The sequence below is a fragment of the Centrocercus urophasianus genome, unplaced genomic scaffold, assembly GCF_019232065.1.
Source record: "Centrocercus urophasianus isolate 14NV4802_14NV808 unplaced genomic scaffold, USGS_Curo_1.0 seq_11, whole genome shotgun sequence".
In the NCBI taxonomy this organism is placed as follows: Eukaryota; Metazoa; Chordata; class Aves; order Galliformes; family Phasianidae; genus Centrocercus; species Centrocercus urophasianus.
The window spans coordinates 87447453-87465337 of NW_024884253.1; the positions used below are offsets into that span (position 1 = coordinate 87447453).

The 17885-nt window shown below is 42.1% G+C and overlaps 2 protein-coding genes across 9 annotated transcripts in view; one reads left to right on the forward strand and one right to left on the reverse strand.

Annotated features, from left to right (window-relative positions):
• ALDH5A1 (aldehyde dehydrogenase 5 family member A1) lies at positions 1-10226 on the forward strand. Its single transcript, XM_042836084.1, has 10 exons — positions 1-279; positions 395-478; positions 2262-2432; positions 2991-3107; positions 3533-3676; positions 4545-4688; positions 5419-5577; positions 6755-6924; positions 7650-7708; positions 7856-10226. The coding sequence occupies exons 1-10, from the start codon at positions 1-3 to the stop codon at positions 8059-8061; spliced, it is 1533 nt and encodes a 510-aa protein (XP_042692018.1). The 3' UTR covers positions 8062-10226.
• The window catches only part of KIAA0319 (KIAA0319 ortholog), a 54741-nt gene continuing 45882 nt past the window's right edge, over positions 9027-17885 (reverse strand). For 3 of the 8 annotated variants that reach the window (XM_042836072.1, XM_042836063.1, XM_042836029.1), the window contains one exon: positions 11451-17788. In XM_042836072.1, the coding sequence (XP_042692006.1) occupies positions 17610-17788 (179 nt within the window). In that variant the 3' untranslated portion in view covers positions 11451-17609. The other 5 variants (XR_006171616.1, XR_006171613.1, XM_042836055.1 and 2 more) reach the window with 5 other exon arrangements.

Consider the following 17885-nt stretch of genomic DNA (forward strand, 5'->3'; position numbering starts at 1 on the left):
ATGGCGAGCCTCCTGAGGCGGCGTGTCGCTGCCGCCCGCCGCCTCGCCTTCTTCCCGCCGCCAGCGCGGCGCAGCAGCTGGGCTCTGCCCGCCGCCCTGCTTCGCCGCGGCGCGTTGGTGGGCGGCCGCTGGCTAGAGACGCCCGCCGCATTCCCCGTGCGGGACCCGGCCAGCGGCGACGAGCTGGGCCGGGTGGCCGACTGCGGCGAAGCCGAGGCGAGGGCTGCCGTGCGGGTCGCGCACGAAGCCGGCGGCGCTTGGGGCCGCCTTCCCGCTAAGGTGAGCGGCGGGGGAAGATGGCGCCGGCGGGGCGGTGAGCGGGGGTGGGGGGGACCGTCCTGTGCGTGGGGACCGTCCTGTGTGCGGGGACGACGGCAGGCTTCTGTCCTTGCAGGAGAGGAGCGCCCTTATCCGCAGATGGTACGAGCTGATGATTGAAAGGAAAACAGATCTGGCGACGATCATAACGGCGGAAAACGTGAGTATGGAGGCAGGTGAAAGGAAGGCGGGCAGAGCCGCGGGTTGGAGCACGCATCTCTGAGCTCGCGTGTGTTCCTGGCCTTGAACACCTCCAGGGACGGGGCATCCACAGCCTCTCTGGGCAGCTGTTCCAGCACCTCACCACTTTCTCTGTAAAGAACTTCCCCCTGACATCCACCTAAGAGCTCGCTGTGGAAGCGTTTATCTTTTTTAGAGGGGAAAAAATAAACAAAGAAGTGCTTTTTCCAGCAGTACCTGGCTGGAGGTACACCTGCACTGTGCTTCATGTGGTACAGTGGCAACATGTAAATGCATGTAAACTGCAGTTGTAAGGGCAGAAAGGTATTGTGTTGTATCGGTTTCATGTGTTCAGAAGGGAAAAATTATGTTAATAATGCCTTTGTCCCCTAGTAGGCAAGATAAAAACTAGTTTAACTATTTTTTTCTTATTTTTGGACTGGTATTGCTTGAAATTACCAGTTAGATTCTGTAGCTTATGCCTAATCGTAGGAAAACAAAGTTACTAACTAGATTCAAAGGATGTGTGCAGATATACAGTAACAAGAACAAGCTTTGCTGAAGATCCTAGTGTTTTGTGGAGGCTTCTTTTTACTGCAGCCTCTTCAGATGGCAGGGAAGCCATCTGACAATTAATGACTGCGGTAATGATGTTTGTTAAACTGACACGCAGCCTTTTCGAGTCAAACTGATTTTAGTGCAACTTGTAAGTAGGAGTGATGTGTTATGTCTGCATTAGTGCCTGGTTTTGGATGTACCACTAAGCCAGTCTCCCAGTGGTGCTCACTTAACGTGTTTGAGTTTGCATTGCAGACCGGTCTGGAAATGCAGATTGGTGGTGTTCTTTTGAATAAAGGCATTCTGGAAGATGCCACAGCAGCTCCTCTGCTGTGTTCACAGGGTTGGAAGGGACCTCAAGGATCATGAATCTCCAACCCCCCTGTCACATGCCGGGCCATCAACCTCCTCATTTCATACCAGCCCAGGCTGCTCAGGGCCCCATCCAACCTGGCCTTGAACACCTCCAGGGATGGGGCATCCACAGCCTCTCTGGGCAGCTGTTCCAGCACCTCACCATTGTCTCTGTAAAGAACTTCCAGCTGACATCCACCTAAATCCTCCCTCCCTGAACTTGAAACCATTTCCCCTTGTCCTGCAGTACCCTTTCAAAGAGTTGACTCCCCTCCTGTTTGTAGGTTCCCTTCAGGTACTGAAGGGCTGCAATGAGGTCACCCCGCAGCCTTCTTTTCTCCAGGCTGAACAAGCCCAGCTCCCTCAGCCTGTCTTCGTAGGGAGGTGCTCCAGCCTCCTGATCATCTCTGTGGCTCTCCTCTGGACCTTCTTCAACAGGTAGTGGCCATCAGACCACAAGACCACACCTGAAGGTCTGCAGAGTAATACACCCAAACACGGTGGTCCCTGACAGAAACCTGTACATGTTTTGCCTCCATTTGTATCTGCTTCAGAATGGTAGTAGCTAACTGCAGAGTTTGTAAATAAACACAGTCTGCTATTCCATCTCCCTTGTGGAGTGCAGGTAGAAGCTAGGCACAGCTGTCAAAATGTGAGTGTGTGATGACTGTATGTATGTTGAAACTGCATAGTGATTGCTGGTGGAATAATACCAAGTCCTTTCTGGAGACTGTGAGGTATGTAATACAGGATTATAAAGCATTTTGAAAAGAATTCTGAAATTATGTCAGTTTATTTGTATTGCTTCGGTCTGCCATTTATAGTGTATTTTCAATTTGATGTAATCAAAGGGAAAACCTCTGAAAGAAGCAGAAGGGGAAGTCCTATATGCTGCCTCATTTCTGGAGTGGTTTGCAGAAGAAGCTCGCCGAGTTTATGGTGATGTCATTCCAGCATCTGCAAAAGACAGAAGAATCCTGGTTCTAAAACAGCCAGTAGGAGTGGCAGCAATTATAACCCCAGTAAGTGCAGCTGAATGTTTCCAATCATATGAAAATTTTCAGCTTAGCTTACAGCATGGGGCCTTATGGCTTCTCTTGCCTCAGGAAACACCCCTGTAAAATTTCATTTCTACCACAGAATCACAGAATGGCCAGGGTTGGAAGGGACCCCAAAGATCATGAATCTCCAACCCCCCGCCACATGCAGGGCCACCAACCTCCCCATTTAATAATGAGACCAGGCTGTCCAGAGTCCCATCCAACCTGGCCTTGAACACCTCTAGGGATGTGGCATCCACAGCCTCTCTGGGCAGCTGTTCCAGCAGCTCACCACTCTCTCTGTGAAGAACTTCCCCCTGACATCCAACCTAAATCTTCCCTCCTTCAACTTAAAACCATTTCCCCTTGTCCTACATCTTCATTGGCCAGTAGTGCTTCTTTGTAATGTTTGCCTGGGCCAAAGCACATCATGCAGGTCTGTTTAGGCTGCCATGTAAGCACAGAAAACAACTACTACTATTGCTGCAACAACTGGAGCAATATTTTCCTAAGTTTGATTGTTCTTTTCTCTCATCCTAGTGGAATTTCCCCAGTGCTATGATTACCCGGAAGGTTGGTGCAGCTTTGGCAGCTGGCTGTACAGTGGTAGTGAAACCTGCAGAGGACACACCTTTATCAGCATTAGCTCTTGGAGAGGTGAGCTTTTATGCTAAGCTGTAGGTTAATGATGGACTGAAGCTACACGACAGAACTTAGAAATATGATTTGTGGATAACTCGAGCCAATTTCATACGTGAAGACAAGTTGGCTGAACTGATACAGAAGTTTTATTTCATTAGATGTCTTTGGAAGTTGTCTCTAGTACAGTCTAGACCCTCAAAGTGGATCTGGCCACTCAAGCATGGGAAAGGTTTTTGTATCTTTTCTTTGGTTACTTTGAATGACAGCCTGCTTAATCAGGTGTGAAGCTGCACTCAAGACACTATGGCATCTGAGAGTTGTGGTGTGCACCTTGTGCTTCTTTTGACTGGAAACCAATTTCTTTTAAACAGTAAACATTAAATTACATATTCCTCATACAAACTTCTCTGATATTGCAATTTCTCTTTCCTTTGTTGCAGCTTGCAAACCAGGCTGGAATTCCAGCAGGAGTGTATAATGTTGTTCCTTGTTCAAGACAGCAGGCACCAGCTGTAGGGGAAGTTCTGTGCACTGATCCATTGGTAGCCAAAATATCTTTTACGGGCTCCACTGCAACAGGAAAGGTACATAAGTGGGCAGAATATCCTTGAAGATTAATACTGTGCTTACACCAGAAAGGTAGGGGGAAATGTGTGCTTTCATATAGAGCTTTCTTTTCTGGCTGCTGTGCAGAGATTGTACACATCAGTGTGTACCTGTTGAGGTACTGCCTATTTACTTCTGTGTCAGTACTTCACAAAAAGATGCTTGTGTGCAGCTTCTGCATAATTGCTCCTTACTGAATTAGAACCTGAGCAGTTCTGTATAAAATGGTTGTGTTTCATATACTGTGACAGCACACTAATATGAACACTGAAATAGAATTTCAAAGGTGCTGCTTGGAAACGGCTTCTGTAGTTGAAAGAAAGCATTTGTTTCAACTTCAGCCTCCTGTCAGCTTTACTGCATGAACAGACTTACTAATCAGTCCCCAATGAGATCAGTAAAACTGTAGATATGGCTAAAGATAGAAGAATTCTATGCAATGGCTGTCTGTGGAATGAAGAGAAGGCCTGATACCTAAAGCAAGTCTTAATACCAAATACTGGCACATATTAGAGAACTGCTGTGAGTTGTCAAGATTTTTTGTTACAAAAAACAAGAAATGAACAAGCAAACAAGTGACAGTGTCAGCATATAGTGTCAGCCTGACCTGAGTGTGATGCAAATCCTTTCCTTCGTTATTTTCTCAGCAGAGTGTAATGTCTAAAGACTTTAATGAAGGAAATTCATCCTTGTATTTGTGATGGGAGAAAACAGATGGTGTAGCATAATGCAGAAGATGCAGATTTACTCCCTGCTGGAGTTAGTTTCTCAGTGCCTTCCATCCGTAAGCTCTGTGGTTCCCTTAGTTTGCACCTAGTAGAATTAGAAATTTCTATGTTTCCTCAGATACTGCTGAAACATGCAGCTGGCACTGTGAAGAGAGTTTCCATGGAGCTTGGAGGGCATGCTCCTTTTATAGTGTTTGACAGTGCTGATGTGGACCGTGCTGTTGCAGGAGCCCTTGCTTCTAAGTACAGAAACTCAGGGCAGGTAAGAGTCCTTGTTTCTGGGAATAGAAGGGCTGTGAACATAAAATATTTTGTTGTTCAGAGAAAGATGCTGGGGCCACACATGGCTGTGGGTGCTTAAACCAGCTATCATGCAGCAAGTCTGAATAACACAAAAAAATTACATCGACATAGTTTGGTATATATAGAAGATAGCTGTTACTTTTGAAGGGCTGTAGTAATCAAAGAAGGATTCAGTCAGAGCATAGGGGATGGCATAAATGAGTATAACAGCAGGCAGTTGAAAGCACTTGCAAACAAACTCCAGGAGGAAAGAAAACTCAAGTTCAGTTAATGAAGAAGTTAGGAGTGAAAAAAAAAAGATCCCACACCACCATGTGTGAATTGAAATTCTTTTGCTCAATTCAGCATTCTCTGGTGTGTGTAATTAGAATGTAATATTTCTTGAAGCTTCTGAACCCTGCTCCATCCGTATACCGGTATCCACAGAAATCACAAAGCCTTTTCCCAGCACAAGCCACTTAAATCTAACAGCATGGTGTATTTTATGCAAATGTTTACAGCTGGTTGGAATTGTATCTCTTAAGAGAACAGGATGGCAGAAGAAATTGGGAACAGCTTAGGATGTTGGAGAATAGGCAGAGCACAAAGCGCTGTAGTGTCCTGTCATTGTGGCATGGTGGGCAGAAGGAATTGGTAATGAGATACAATATAAACCACTGTTTGCTTTTCCTTTTCATGCTTGTTTTCAGACATGTGTTTGTGCAAACCGTTTCCTGGTGCAAAGGGGGATCCATGACAAATTTGTAGAGAAGTTTGCTAAAGCCATAGAGAGCGAGCTGCGTGTCGGAAGTGGATTTGATGCAAAAACTACCCAAGGGCCATTAATTAATGAAAAAGCAGTAGAGAAGGTAAAAATAAATAACTAAAGATTTTTTTTTTTGGACATAAATTCCTTTTTTTATGATCCATAAAGTAACACAGAATTCTATTTAACTTCTTTATGGTTGTTAGAAGGTATTAACGGTGTGGCTGGAAGTTTGCTATCTCCTCCAAGCTTAGGGAAAGAGACATGGCCAGTTAATGTGTCATTCTCTTATTTCCATTAAAGAGAAAAGGGATTCCTCCTTCATGAGAAAATAAATCTTCCTAATTATTTCTCAGCTGTTCTCAAGAAGAACATTTGCTGAGATTGGATATGCTGTGAGAGTGATGAGGTGAGCCCACAATTCTGAGGCACTGTGATTGAAAACTTACTTTGAAGACATTACTTTGCCTCTGTTTGGCAGAAACTAAGCAAAATAACACACTGAGGCTAAAAGCACCAGGGCTCTGGACGCTGGAATCATTTGAAATCCTATATGCATAGTTCACATCTTCTATTTTGAATTACTTGTGACCCCAGGAATTTTATTTTTATATTGCAGTAGTAAGTATTGCAGTAGTAAAAGTCACACTCTTAACGTTTCACCCTTTCTAAAGTTAAAGCAATTAGAAATTCTGATAATACTCAGAATTAGCTGGGAGACGAAGGATTTAATACTTGGCCTGCCTTCAAGTACATAGATGTGACTGAATTCTTTCCCTTTGTACCACAAAAGTATTGTGTATAGCATAGGGCCGTACACACAAGTCTGCAAGCACTGCATAGTCACATAACTGCCTTTCTATTATTTCAAGGGAGTTATTCTAGACTGAGATTTGGTTTTCTCAGTACTTTCTTGTCTTTGGATAAATTGTTACACAGGGGAAGAAAATGTCTTTGTCAGCCCTGTCTTGAAAACTTCCTTCTGTTACCTGTGTTCTCTTTATGTGCTTGTGTTTGCACAGTGCCTGATGATGAATGTCAGGTGTGCTACTCAGTCCTTTCCTCACATTAGATGTTCATTTCAATAGGTTGGATGTCTGCTAGATGGGGGCCATACTCATAATTTAATTCAAGAGAAATTTTGAATAACTCTGCAAATAGTTGGTGAAGGATGAACCTCTCTTCAGAGTCTCTTTAATACTATTATTTTTTCAGTGAAAAATGCAGTGATGATCATTTTTTAAATGCTAGCTTTGAGATTTTTGTTTTGCACACCTTAGGTAGAGAGACACATTAACGATGCAGTTTCACAAGGAGCATCTGTTGTGACTGGAGGGAAACGACACAGCTTGGGGAAGAATTTCTTTGAGCCAACCTTGCTGAGTAACGTTACGACAAAAATGCTTTGCACACAAGAGGAGACATTTGGCCCTTTAGCACCAGTTATCAAGTAAGATTCTTGGTAAAACGCAGCGATATAAAATGATGAGGTATTGTTTTGAGCAATAAGATTTGACTGACTGACTGCCAGAAGCTTTTGGAAGGCCACATAGGTCTTGTTATAAGGCTCAAGTTCATCTGTGGAAATGTACTACGTGTATCCAGTTTGCTTGTTTCTCTCTTGACCTGATCTAAGCATTGCTGCACGTTCTTGAAAATGGTTTTCTTTTAAATTGCATCAGCAGTTAAGCGAGGATGATAACAGCAAAACACTCAAATTTCATGTTTTGCAGCATGAAGTGGGAGGCAGGAGTTTGCAATTTGTTATGTGATTTGCTAGCCCTGAGTTTTTCTGTTTGAGGATGACTTGGTTCTGTTTTCTCCTTAAAATCTTCTCTGCCTCTGTCCACAGTGATTGGACAGAAGAATGCACAGTAATCTCATAGCTGAGTGCCTGCATGGCTGGGGAGATTAGTGAGCTAACTCATGTGAAAGTAAATGTTCAACTACCAGCATCTAGGGAGGATAAACCTACTTAATTGTAGTTCAAATTGAAGTAAGTGGTAGAAACTTCTCCATTACTTTGAATTTAAATTAGTTTTGAAAATATATTTAAAAAAAAAAAAAACCCACCAACAAACAAACCTGCATACTGACTTATTCCTGTTAAAGCATAGCAAAATGCTGTGTCAAGGACAGGCTTCATTTGTATTTCTTTTTTCTTTATGTTGACAGATTTGACACTGAAGCAGAAGCCATTGCTATAGCGAATGCAGCTGATGTGGGTTTAGCAGGTATGCTTCTCTTTTCATATCTCTTGTAAGCTTCAGTGCTGAGGGAATATTTAACAAAGTAGTAAGCATCACATCATTAAGTATCAATCTGCTGTTGTTCCTCCTGACTTTATTTTCATTTGGCATTATTCTGTGTCTGCATGGCAGGATATTTCTATTCCCGAGATCCAGCACAGATCTGGAGAGTTGCAGAGCAGCTGGAAGTTGGAATGGTTGGTGTGAATGAAGGCATAGTCTCCTCGGTTGAGAGTCCTTTTGGTGGGGTAAAGCAGTCTGGCATAGGGAGAGAAGGTTCCAAGTATGGCATTGATGAATACTTAGAAATAAAGTACGTCTGTTTTGGAGGCTTGTAGCAATCTTCAGAAAGCACAACCCCAACATCTTGCAAAAGACTGCTGTAGTTTTGAAAGCTTTCTGAACCAGAAAAATGTCATGAATGCAACTTTTACCTTCTTTAAAAATAAGCAACCCTGTCCTGTACTGAGACGTATTGACAACATGATGTGCCACATGTTTTTACATGTTCAGTGTACTACATGAGTACGTTGTTCTTCAGCAGTGTGATCACAGTGCCCATTACCTCTGAAAGGGAGTAGGGAAGAAAAGCACGTTTATTATTCTTAGATCACCCTCGTTAGTGGGGAGAACCTGGAGATTGCTGCATTATGGAAATAGATCACCATCTGTGTCAAGGGGAAAACAGACCACCTTTTTCTACTGCCTCTGTTTGTGTAGGATGGGGGAAGCAAACTGCCTTTAAACGTCTGTGCAAGCACCATTTTCTAATGTGGTGATGTAACTTTCTTTTAGAAGCAGGCATGTCTTTTTTTTTTTTTTTAAACTGTGGGATAATCTGATGCTTATGAAAGATGAGGAAGTGCTTGGCTACAACTAGGAATCTATGCAGGTGAATGAGCAGCTTTTAAGTGCATCTTAATACTGGCTGCAGAGCTGTCAGCTGTTCAGCCTCTGGGCTTCTGAGCAAAGAGCTGTAATTTGTGCCTAACAGCTGGCAAGTTTGGGATCAGGTACAGCCCTTGTTTGGTATGTATGTGAGTCTCAGTTGCTCAGAGAGGATGGCAGTGCAGGACAATGAGCTGCCGGCTCAGCGAGGAGAAGGAGGAGGAAGATGGGATGCAAAACTGCAGGAATAATTTACAGAATGTTAAGGGGACACTGAAGGGCCTATAGGAATGAATCCCAAATGCTGACGTAAGAACGTATGTAAACTCTCTTCTGTGAAAAGAATGTAACTGTCCTTTGTAGAAGGAAAGTCACTGATGTCAATGTTCCTCAGCAACTCCAAAGAACAGGAGCAGATGGGCTTCACGCCTTGTATTTATGGTCACACAAGCAAATACCCCTTATTGAGAAAGGTATATTCATTTTTTTTTAACTTGGGGAACTTGCAATCTAATAAGGATTTAAACAAAAGTAATTGTAGGCGAGACTTTTACCCATTATTCCACTATTTTAACTGACATCTTTAAAAGATGTGAGATTCCTCAGTAAGAAAGAAAAACAAAACATCATTTCAATGGTATGTGTGTGTGTGTGTGTGTCCTGCCAGCTGAAGGACAAGTAAAGGACACTTGACTGCACATCAAAAACTTCCAATGCAACAAGAATGCACATTTACAAGGGTAAGGATTGGATACTGTTATCAATTGTAGCACATTTGTTTTCTCTGAAGAACAAAAGGGACAGCTTAATTCTACCCACATAAATTGCAAGACAATTCTTTCTAGACAGGTTCTGAGCTTGCACTGCTGAGTGCACAGGCTGCCTGAATCTGGGAGCATGATGTCGTGGAACAGGGAGTCTTTTGCCAGCTCTGGCTGCTGATACATTTTTACTCCTTGCAAAATGCAGCTCAGCAGAAAAAAGCAGTAACTTGGTGCCTGGTTACCAGTAGTACAGTGATGAAGGCACACTTACAGATACTATACACAGGTTGGAATATCTGCCACTTCAATTGCACAGACTTAAAACATGCTTGCACTATCAGATCAAGGTTAAACTTCTTTACTGCTGTGTGACAGTGCAATCTTGAATGTAGATGTACTTCTTGGGACACCGCAATTGGAGGATTAATTTTTTAGTCTGCTGCTCTCTTCATTGCAAAATTAGTGATCTGATGCCTTGGTGAATTTAAAACCTGGATGTAATTTCTCAGAATAGCACTGTTACAATTAATGAGTCAATGTTTACTTTTTTTGTATTTTTTTCTTTTTTAACTTTGCCTGATAACAAGCACAAACCATGATTAGGTTGTATAATGAAGTTGAAAAATACCTTTGTCTAGATTGGATTGTGGTTGGATTCCAGCACAGTATGTTTGTGTCATTAAGGTAAGCACAGAATAATCTTAAAGTTGTTTTCATAGCAAAAGCTGTGATTCTTGATACTTGAATCCTCACATTTGAGTTATGTTAATAATGTTGGTGATGTTCAGAAATTTCTGGATTTAAAACTGTGATGAAAAGACATTTTCAATTAATAAATAACTTATATGAAAGCATTGGATTTTGTGCTTTATTGCAATATTCACTGTTGAACTCATGAGCTGACAGCAGCAAGTTCTGCCCCTCAGATTTCCACAGATATTTTGTTGTGCCAAGCTTAGCACTGGAAAGAAAGACATTCCTCCACATGCAGGTGTTGTAGCAGCAACATTAGCTGTCCCAAATTACAATGCCTTCATTCTAAATCAAGCAGGTGAAATTACTTTGACATATCTGTATGCCATGAGTTATTCCATGTGCAAATCTCCTGTGCTGAATCAAGCATTTTACCACAAGAGATGGGCTTTGTGGATCGGAATGCGTTTCCCTGCTTTCGGGATGTTATCACCTGCATGATTCTCAGATTATTTTAAATAGGTTTTTAAAAACCTTATTCTCATCTGTTTCAGCAAATGATTTCAAATTTTCAGTTTCTGGGTCCAAGCTCCAGGCAGTGCTGGAAAACACAGCAAGTGAGGTGGCTCCAGGTCCTGGTAACAGCAATTAGTAGCAGTGAAGAAAGACAATTAGTGCTACTAAGATTTATTTCACGTTTGACCAATATCTAGCATTTAATTTTGTTTAGAATAGCTGGTTCTCCTTCATTCCTTGTCACCATGACCTTTGGATTTAATGAAGTGCATAAGTTAGCTAGAGTTCTGTGGCCTGTCCATTTACTTGGCAGACTTTTTTTGAAGACATCTACGATTGATTTTATGTTTTCATAAGCTTTGCAGAATGTAAATTGGCATGTAGTAAAACAGCTTTTATTGTTATCAGCTCATTGTTCATTCAGGTGTTACTGGGAGTTGGGCAATCCTGCAATTAAAAAGCATCTCCTCGTGACTTGGCATTGAAGTAGCTGGATCTCTGCAGCTGGTGCAGACTTAAGGATAACTTTTTGTCCTTTGTCAGCCCTGCTGCTTATACGAGGCTCTATCTTAAAGCAAAAGGTTTAAAAATGATACTGAGAAGGTTGCACAGGCAATTAACCCAAGGAAAAGCAGGAAATTCTGTAAGTCGAAGTAAAACAGCTTTTCCTGCTCCCTAATATACTGAATTATGCTCCCTCCCTGCGTAAGATACCTTTCTGCTTTTGTCAATAACAAGCCAAGGGATCAGATATTGTGCTGCTTTCTTGAGTAGACTTCAGCTATGCTATACACAATGTCTCTCTTAGCCCAACTTGAGTATCAAGTCCAAAGTACAGAAAGTACCCCACCAAGGTCCTAGAAGAAAAGACAAAATTTTATTAGTAGTTACATAAATATCATAGTTTCAGCTCAGAAATGGTTCCAGTCACAATACACTGTCATTTTCAGTAAGTAACATTTGTTAGAATTGGATTAATTGTATCAATAGCTCACCCATCCACCCACAGGGAGAAGTTTTTCTATACACAGACCAGCTACATGCTGTGTGGCTCATCCGCACCTGGTTCATACCCTAAGCAAAAGAAAGGTGTTTTTTTTGTGTTTTTGTTTCTTAGTATTTTATTTCTAAGCTTTAAGGCTCCCTTGTCATGGGGAGTTCTAGACCTAAAAGGTGTATGATGGTGTAGGTTTTCCTTTGCTGCAGAGGTATGAGCTCAATATTCTAGTCAGGTAACTAATTCACTTCTAGCTTATCTTCCTTCTAGAGAAATGGTTTCCTTTCTCAATGGTTATAAAAATGGCTCAGAAGACCAATATTTGTCGTTTCATTACTGCCATCCCAAAACTCCAGCTGACAAGAGCCCACTACCAGTATACTGAGGTACAAAACTAGTTTCATGTAATCTAAAAGAAGGATAGGAAATTTGCCTAAGAAAATTATTTCAAGAATATTAGAACTGTCGAAGGAAAGTTCAAACTCAGCATTGAGAATTTCTCTGTTTTTGACACAGCGAACTTCCTTACATGTTTGCACTTAATTTTGTTTGCCACAATTAACTAAGAAAAAAACCCACATTATATAAGCAACCACATCTGACAGTGAAAGAAACAGGTGCTTGAAAAGGAGCTGTATGTGCTTAGACCTATCACAAACCTGGATGTGATAGGTCTGGCAGAGAAGACTGCTCATCTTCTGTTTACCCAGAAGGATGCAGCTGTAAGTGAATTCTTACAAATGAAACAACAATATCCTATTTTCCCCCTGCAAATAAACTCCTCTATGATTAGACTGTTCACTTTTTTTTTTGAATGAAAGGCTGAACCACGGGACAACAGATGCATTAGATGTCTATCACAGCAGACTCGCCCAGGTAAATTTCAGTTTGTACTGCAGCAGTGATTTATTATAAACACAGAACATTATTTGCAGTATGACAACGTTGAATACTTGAATCTCTTTACTGCATCAGGCAGTAATGGCAAGGAAGTTATTCTAAATATATTCCCTACTTAAAAGGCAGCAGAGGCAGCCCTTTTACACAGCTAGATAACCTCTACTTGTGCATGTATCAGCCAGCATCTATAAATGTAAAACCAAGATGAAAGTGAGAATCCAGAACTTACACCAAAGCTATGATGAACTCCAAGTGTTGGCACGCTGCTTGTGTTCCAACAGAGCATCTTACCAGTGCCAAGCTGTGCATTTCTTTCCAATGGACTTAGAGCTGTACATGGCAAAGCTGTACCTTAGAAGAGCAGAGAAGACTGGTGGGAAAACCTCCATCCCTATTTCACAAGGAAGCTGCCATATGCTTTCTGTGTACAGAGGAAAGCTGTGTGGAAGTAAATGTGAGGACTGTGTACTTGCTTCAAACCCAAATGTAATTGATAATCCAAATCAGAAAGCTATCAGCAGTCCTAAATTCAGCCATTGTGTTTATACCTTAACAGTTGGCTATTCTTCTCTTTCATTCCACCTCAACATGCACCAGTAAAGCAGTTTTTCTAGAAACAAAAATGTGACTGAACTGAAATAAAAGCCTTGCTACGCTCACTTCTTATTTCCTGACAAAACTGTGCTTGAGCAAATGATACATGTCATACCTCAAATTCACAGAGCCAGAAATATTAATTTAAAATCTTGGTGCAGGTTTGTGTTAATAGCAAGCCTCGTACTATGAACGAAGAATTACTTCTTCTTCCGAGGACATGGAACAGTTACACCATTAGAATTAGAGGCCTCTTCAAAAAACAGCTTTCAAAATGCAAATAAAATACAATGAAGATGTCAAAGTGTTACCTAGGGGACAGCATTCTGTAAGCATCTTCCATTTGGGAAGGCTTTGGGCAATAAGAAGCATTAGACCAGTTTCTCACTTGTTACAGGGAGAAATTTTCAGCCAAATCATGCAGATGATCTCACGGTGCAAAGGCTTGCCACTGATCTCAAGGTCAGCACCCACAGCAAGTGTGTGTGTGTGGGAGAAACAGCCCAGGGAATTCTGTAGCATTGGTAAGAACAGGTTTCTGATTTGCTGTTTTACTAGAGTACTTGAAAGAACCATCTGCTACCCTGCAGCACCAGGCTTGAAAAATGTAAAATAAACCCCCAAACACCCACGTGACAGACTTGACAAAAACTGAAGGGTGCTGACTGCAGTGACATGTGCTAAACAGTAAGTTCACTGATAAAGGCAGGCTGCAGAGACTTAGCACAAGCAGTAATGGAAAGATGCTGTGGAAGAAAAAGCTGGAGAGCAGACAATACACAGCACAACGCTAAGGATTGGCTGAAGTTTGTCCTGTTGAGTCTTCTTACTGTAAGAAGAATGCATTCCTGCGGTATGTGAGAGGCCTGCATGTAGTATCAAGCCCTGGACCTCAGCATCTGACAGGGAGATCAAATCTACTGCAGCCAAATATTCAGCTTCCCAGTTCCTACAGAAGAAACACAAAGAAGGATGTTGGAACGGATGAAATTGATGGCCTTCAGCTTATGAAAATGTTACTAAAGAAAATGGAAGAAACTGTTTCATCAAAAGTTTGAACTTGTACGGGAGACTGTGACCCACTGAAAGAAAAAAAAGCACAGTAAGGCTGTAGCTGAAACACAAATATCAGCACAGGTAGACTGTAGTGCTTCCATCTCCATCCAAACAGATCTCCCAGGGACTAAAATACCTGTCCAGACCTTATGATGCATGGAGCCCTGCTATACGGGAGTTGCTGCAGTACATGAAGCAGTAGTGGGTAGATAGCATAGCTACACAAGTAGCTACGCTACCAGAGGAGTTCAACAGGCACAGTGTTTGGGAATGTGAGCTGGAGATTGATGCATGGTATTGTGTACCAGGAGAAGAGACAGTCCTGCCTAAAGGCAAAGCAATGTCCTACTTGACTCTACTTGCCTGATAAAATCAGATGGAATAAATTATCCTGGAAATTACATGAAAGCACATGGAAGACAGGGAGGCGTTCAGAGATAGTCAGTATGGCAACACCAAAGGCAAAACGTGTTTGATTAATCCACTGACCTACAATGGAGCAGATATCAGAAGACAACAGAAAAGCAATTGATGTAATGTACCTAGAATTCTGTAACACCACTGACAACAGCATCTCAAAATGTTCTTGCCTCTAAACTGGAGAGATATGGAATTGATGGACGAACTATTAGATGGATTAGGAACTGGCTGGATGACCACATCTACAGGTACAACCAACAGCTCAATGTCTGGAAACTGAAATGTGCAGCGTCTCTCAAGGGTCCATACCTCAAACAATGCTGTTCAATATCACTGTCAATGGGACTGAGTGCACCCTCAGCATTCTGTGGATTACATAAAGCTGAGTTATGCATTTGATACAAAGAATGCCAAGCAGAGAAAACTCCATGAGGTTCACATCAGGCAATTCAAGTCTGTAAAGGTGACAGTGGCCTACTTGCAAAGTGGGCCCATATGAACCTCATAATGTTGAACAAGGTCAGGTGCAAGACTCTGCACCTGGTTCAGGACATTCCCTGGTATAGTACAGACTGGGCAAAGAACTGTTTGAGAACAGCCTTGCAGAGGATGGGGTGCTGGTGAATGACAAACTGGATATAACCCACATAAGCCCATATAAGCCCACATGGACCTAACGAAGTTCAACAAAGCAACTCTACAGTACTGTACCTGTGTCAGGGCAATCCCAGATCTGTGCACACTGGGAGAACAACACACTGAGAGCAGCCCTGTGGAGAAGGGTGTGAGTGTCCTGGTGGACAAAAAGTGGACAAAATGTGTTGAGCCGATAGCGCGTGCCTGCAGTCTGCAGGGCCAACTGTAATCTTCACCAAAAGAGGGGTAGCCAGCAGGGCAAAGGACATGATTGTTCCCCCTTACTTTGCCCATGTGAGGTCTCATCTGGAGTACTGATCCAGGTATGATGCCACCAGCACAAGAAAGACACAAAGCTGTTCAAGCAAGTCCACTGTGAGACCTCGTTGTGGTCTTCCAGTACTTAAAGGAGTTTATGATCAGGAGGGAGACAGACACTTCACACAGTCTGACAGTGAAGGACAAGATGGAATGATTTTAAACTAAAAGAGAGGAGATTTACGTTAGATACTAGATGGAAAATTTTCCCTCAGAGGATGATGAGGCATTGGAACAAGTTGTTCAGAGAAGCAGTGAATGCCCCAGCCCTGGAGGTGTTCAAGGCCAGGTTGAATGGTGTTGAATGGTGACACGGGCAGCCTCATCTAAGACCTAGTTTAGCGAGTTTGAAGCTTGCACATGGTAGGGAGGGTTGAAACTATATCATTTTTAAGGTTCCTACCATCCCAAGCCATTGCATGATTCTGTAACTAATTAAATATACAAATACAGTCCAAAAGGGGAAGGACGAGAAAGCAGATTCATTTCAATAAATATCCTAAAACCCATATACAGTTAAAACTTGGCTTCTAAAGAAAGCAAATCAGACAATTGATTTTCCATCTGTTGGAGGAAAGGGGAAAAACACAGAAAAGAAAAACTTGCATTAACCCTTTTTAGTCCATCTCTGCCTATCCTCTATGATACCTGAGACCACACTCAGGTCTCCACAGAAATGCAGGAATGGGCACAGGTCCTCAGCATGGTACTGCTACCGTCGTAGACTTCTGCTATTAAAACAACAAGTCAAATGTGTGAGACCATGCAATCATGGGAGCCAGCGTTCAACCCAACCAATCTTTTGTGTCAGAATTCTATGAAGGAGTGGAGAAAGCTCCAGAAATTCTCCACCACGCTATTCTTCGTTACAGGGGTGAGGTATGTTCTCTCTGTGCCCCTTCTGATCTGCCCCTCATGATCTCTATGCTGTTCTACCCCTCTCCATTAATGGATTTTCCACCGTCAGATTACAGTAAATCACAGAATCGTAGGGGTTGAAAGAGACCTTTAGAGATCATTGAGTCCAACCCCCGAAAAACCAACTACCAACCAACCAACACACAAAAAAACACCAAGCAAAAAAACCTGTCCAAAGTGCTGCCAAGGGGAATTCTTCTGCATTACAACATACTAGCTCAGCCTAAGGCTTCCAACATGTCAGCAAAGAACCCATAGGAAAGGCTGGCATCATTGCCAGACCAGTGCCACAGATTCCTATGCCCCCACTAGTGAGGCTTTTGTACAAAAGCCAGACCTTCCATGTGTGATTTCAAGAACAGTACTGGGGACGTGGCTTTAAAGCCTAGCAAACCCAAGGAAAAGCAGAAGTGCCTTTGTCTTTACAAAGGTAAAGGTTTACAAAGAAGCAACCTAAGGTTGGACTTCCCTGCAGACACCACACTGAGCCACCATACACATGTAAATACAGAGAACATTGCATCCTACAACACAAAGATGTATCACATCACTTTACAGCTAAGTGCAACTAGAAAATTGTAAACTTCCTTTAAAAGCAAAGGTATTTTCAGCTGATGATCACTACACTAGAAAAGGTAGTCACAAAGCACAGTCAGAAAAACACAGTGCATTACAAATGCTCCCTCTCTGTGTTCCTGACCTAACCTGACAATGGAGCCTGCAGTAACATATTGCTCTCTACAGCAGGAATGGAAATACTGCATATTGGTTCTTGCTGTTTTAAGTCAGTTTCATAATCACATGGCTCCTCTGAGAAAAAGACAGGAGTACAGGACATCAATTTATATGTATCTCAATTACCATCTATTGTTAGTAGCATAATGACCCTGGCTAATTTTGTAGTACAATACAAGAAAAATGGCCTTCTGAATTTCAGATAAACATCAGCATGGAACATGCAGGAAATATTATGTGCTTTTCCATGTTTCTCTAGCAGTAACAATAGGAGTTAGCTGACTACATATTTTCTTCTCCCTTTCTACCCACTGTTTTTCTTCTAGAAATTTATCCTTTCACCTGCAATTAGTTGACACTTTAGGAAGTTTTTGATTTAGAAAATCAGAGGCTAGTCAACACGTTTTAGATGCGTTGGGCCAGTGTGTTCTGTGCTTTTACCCTCATTCAGTTATCTGTCTTTGGAGCTGTAGTTGAAGGAAACACCATTTCTGATTGATCCGTTCATAAGGGTTTTAGGATTCTCTCTTTCAATCCTTTCTCGACTGAAGATAGTGTCCTGATCACTGTCAAACTCTGATTCAGAAACCATCAGGCTGGAGTTGTGTTCTGTACTTCTGTGTTTTATGCCTACGAATTACAAACAAAACAAACAGAAACAACAAGAAGAAGCAAGCTCATTAGAAACATCTAATTTCTGACAGCTTTTGATCATCCTGTACTCTGC

Excerpts from the sequence above, each read along its gene's own strand:
- ALDH5A1 (XM_042836084.1), top strand. The coding sequence starts at position 1 with ATGGCGAGCCTCCTGAGGCGGCGTGTCGCTGCCGCCCGCCGCCTCGCC. Across the intron at positions 280-394 it reads GGGGCCGCCTTCCCGCTAAG|GAGAGGAGCGCCCTTATCCG; the intron begins GTGAGCGGCGGG and ends CTGTCCTTGCAG. Across the intron at positions 3,677-4,544 it reads GCTCCACTGCAACAGGAAAG|ATACTGCTGAAACATGCAGC; the intron begins GTACATAAGTGG and ends ATGTTTCCTCAG.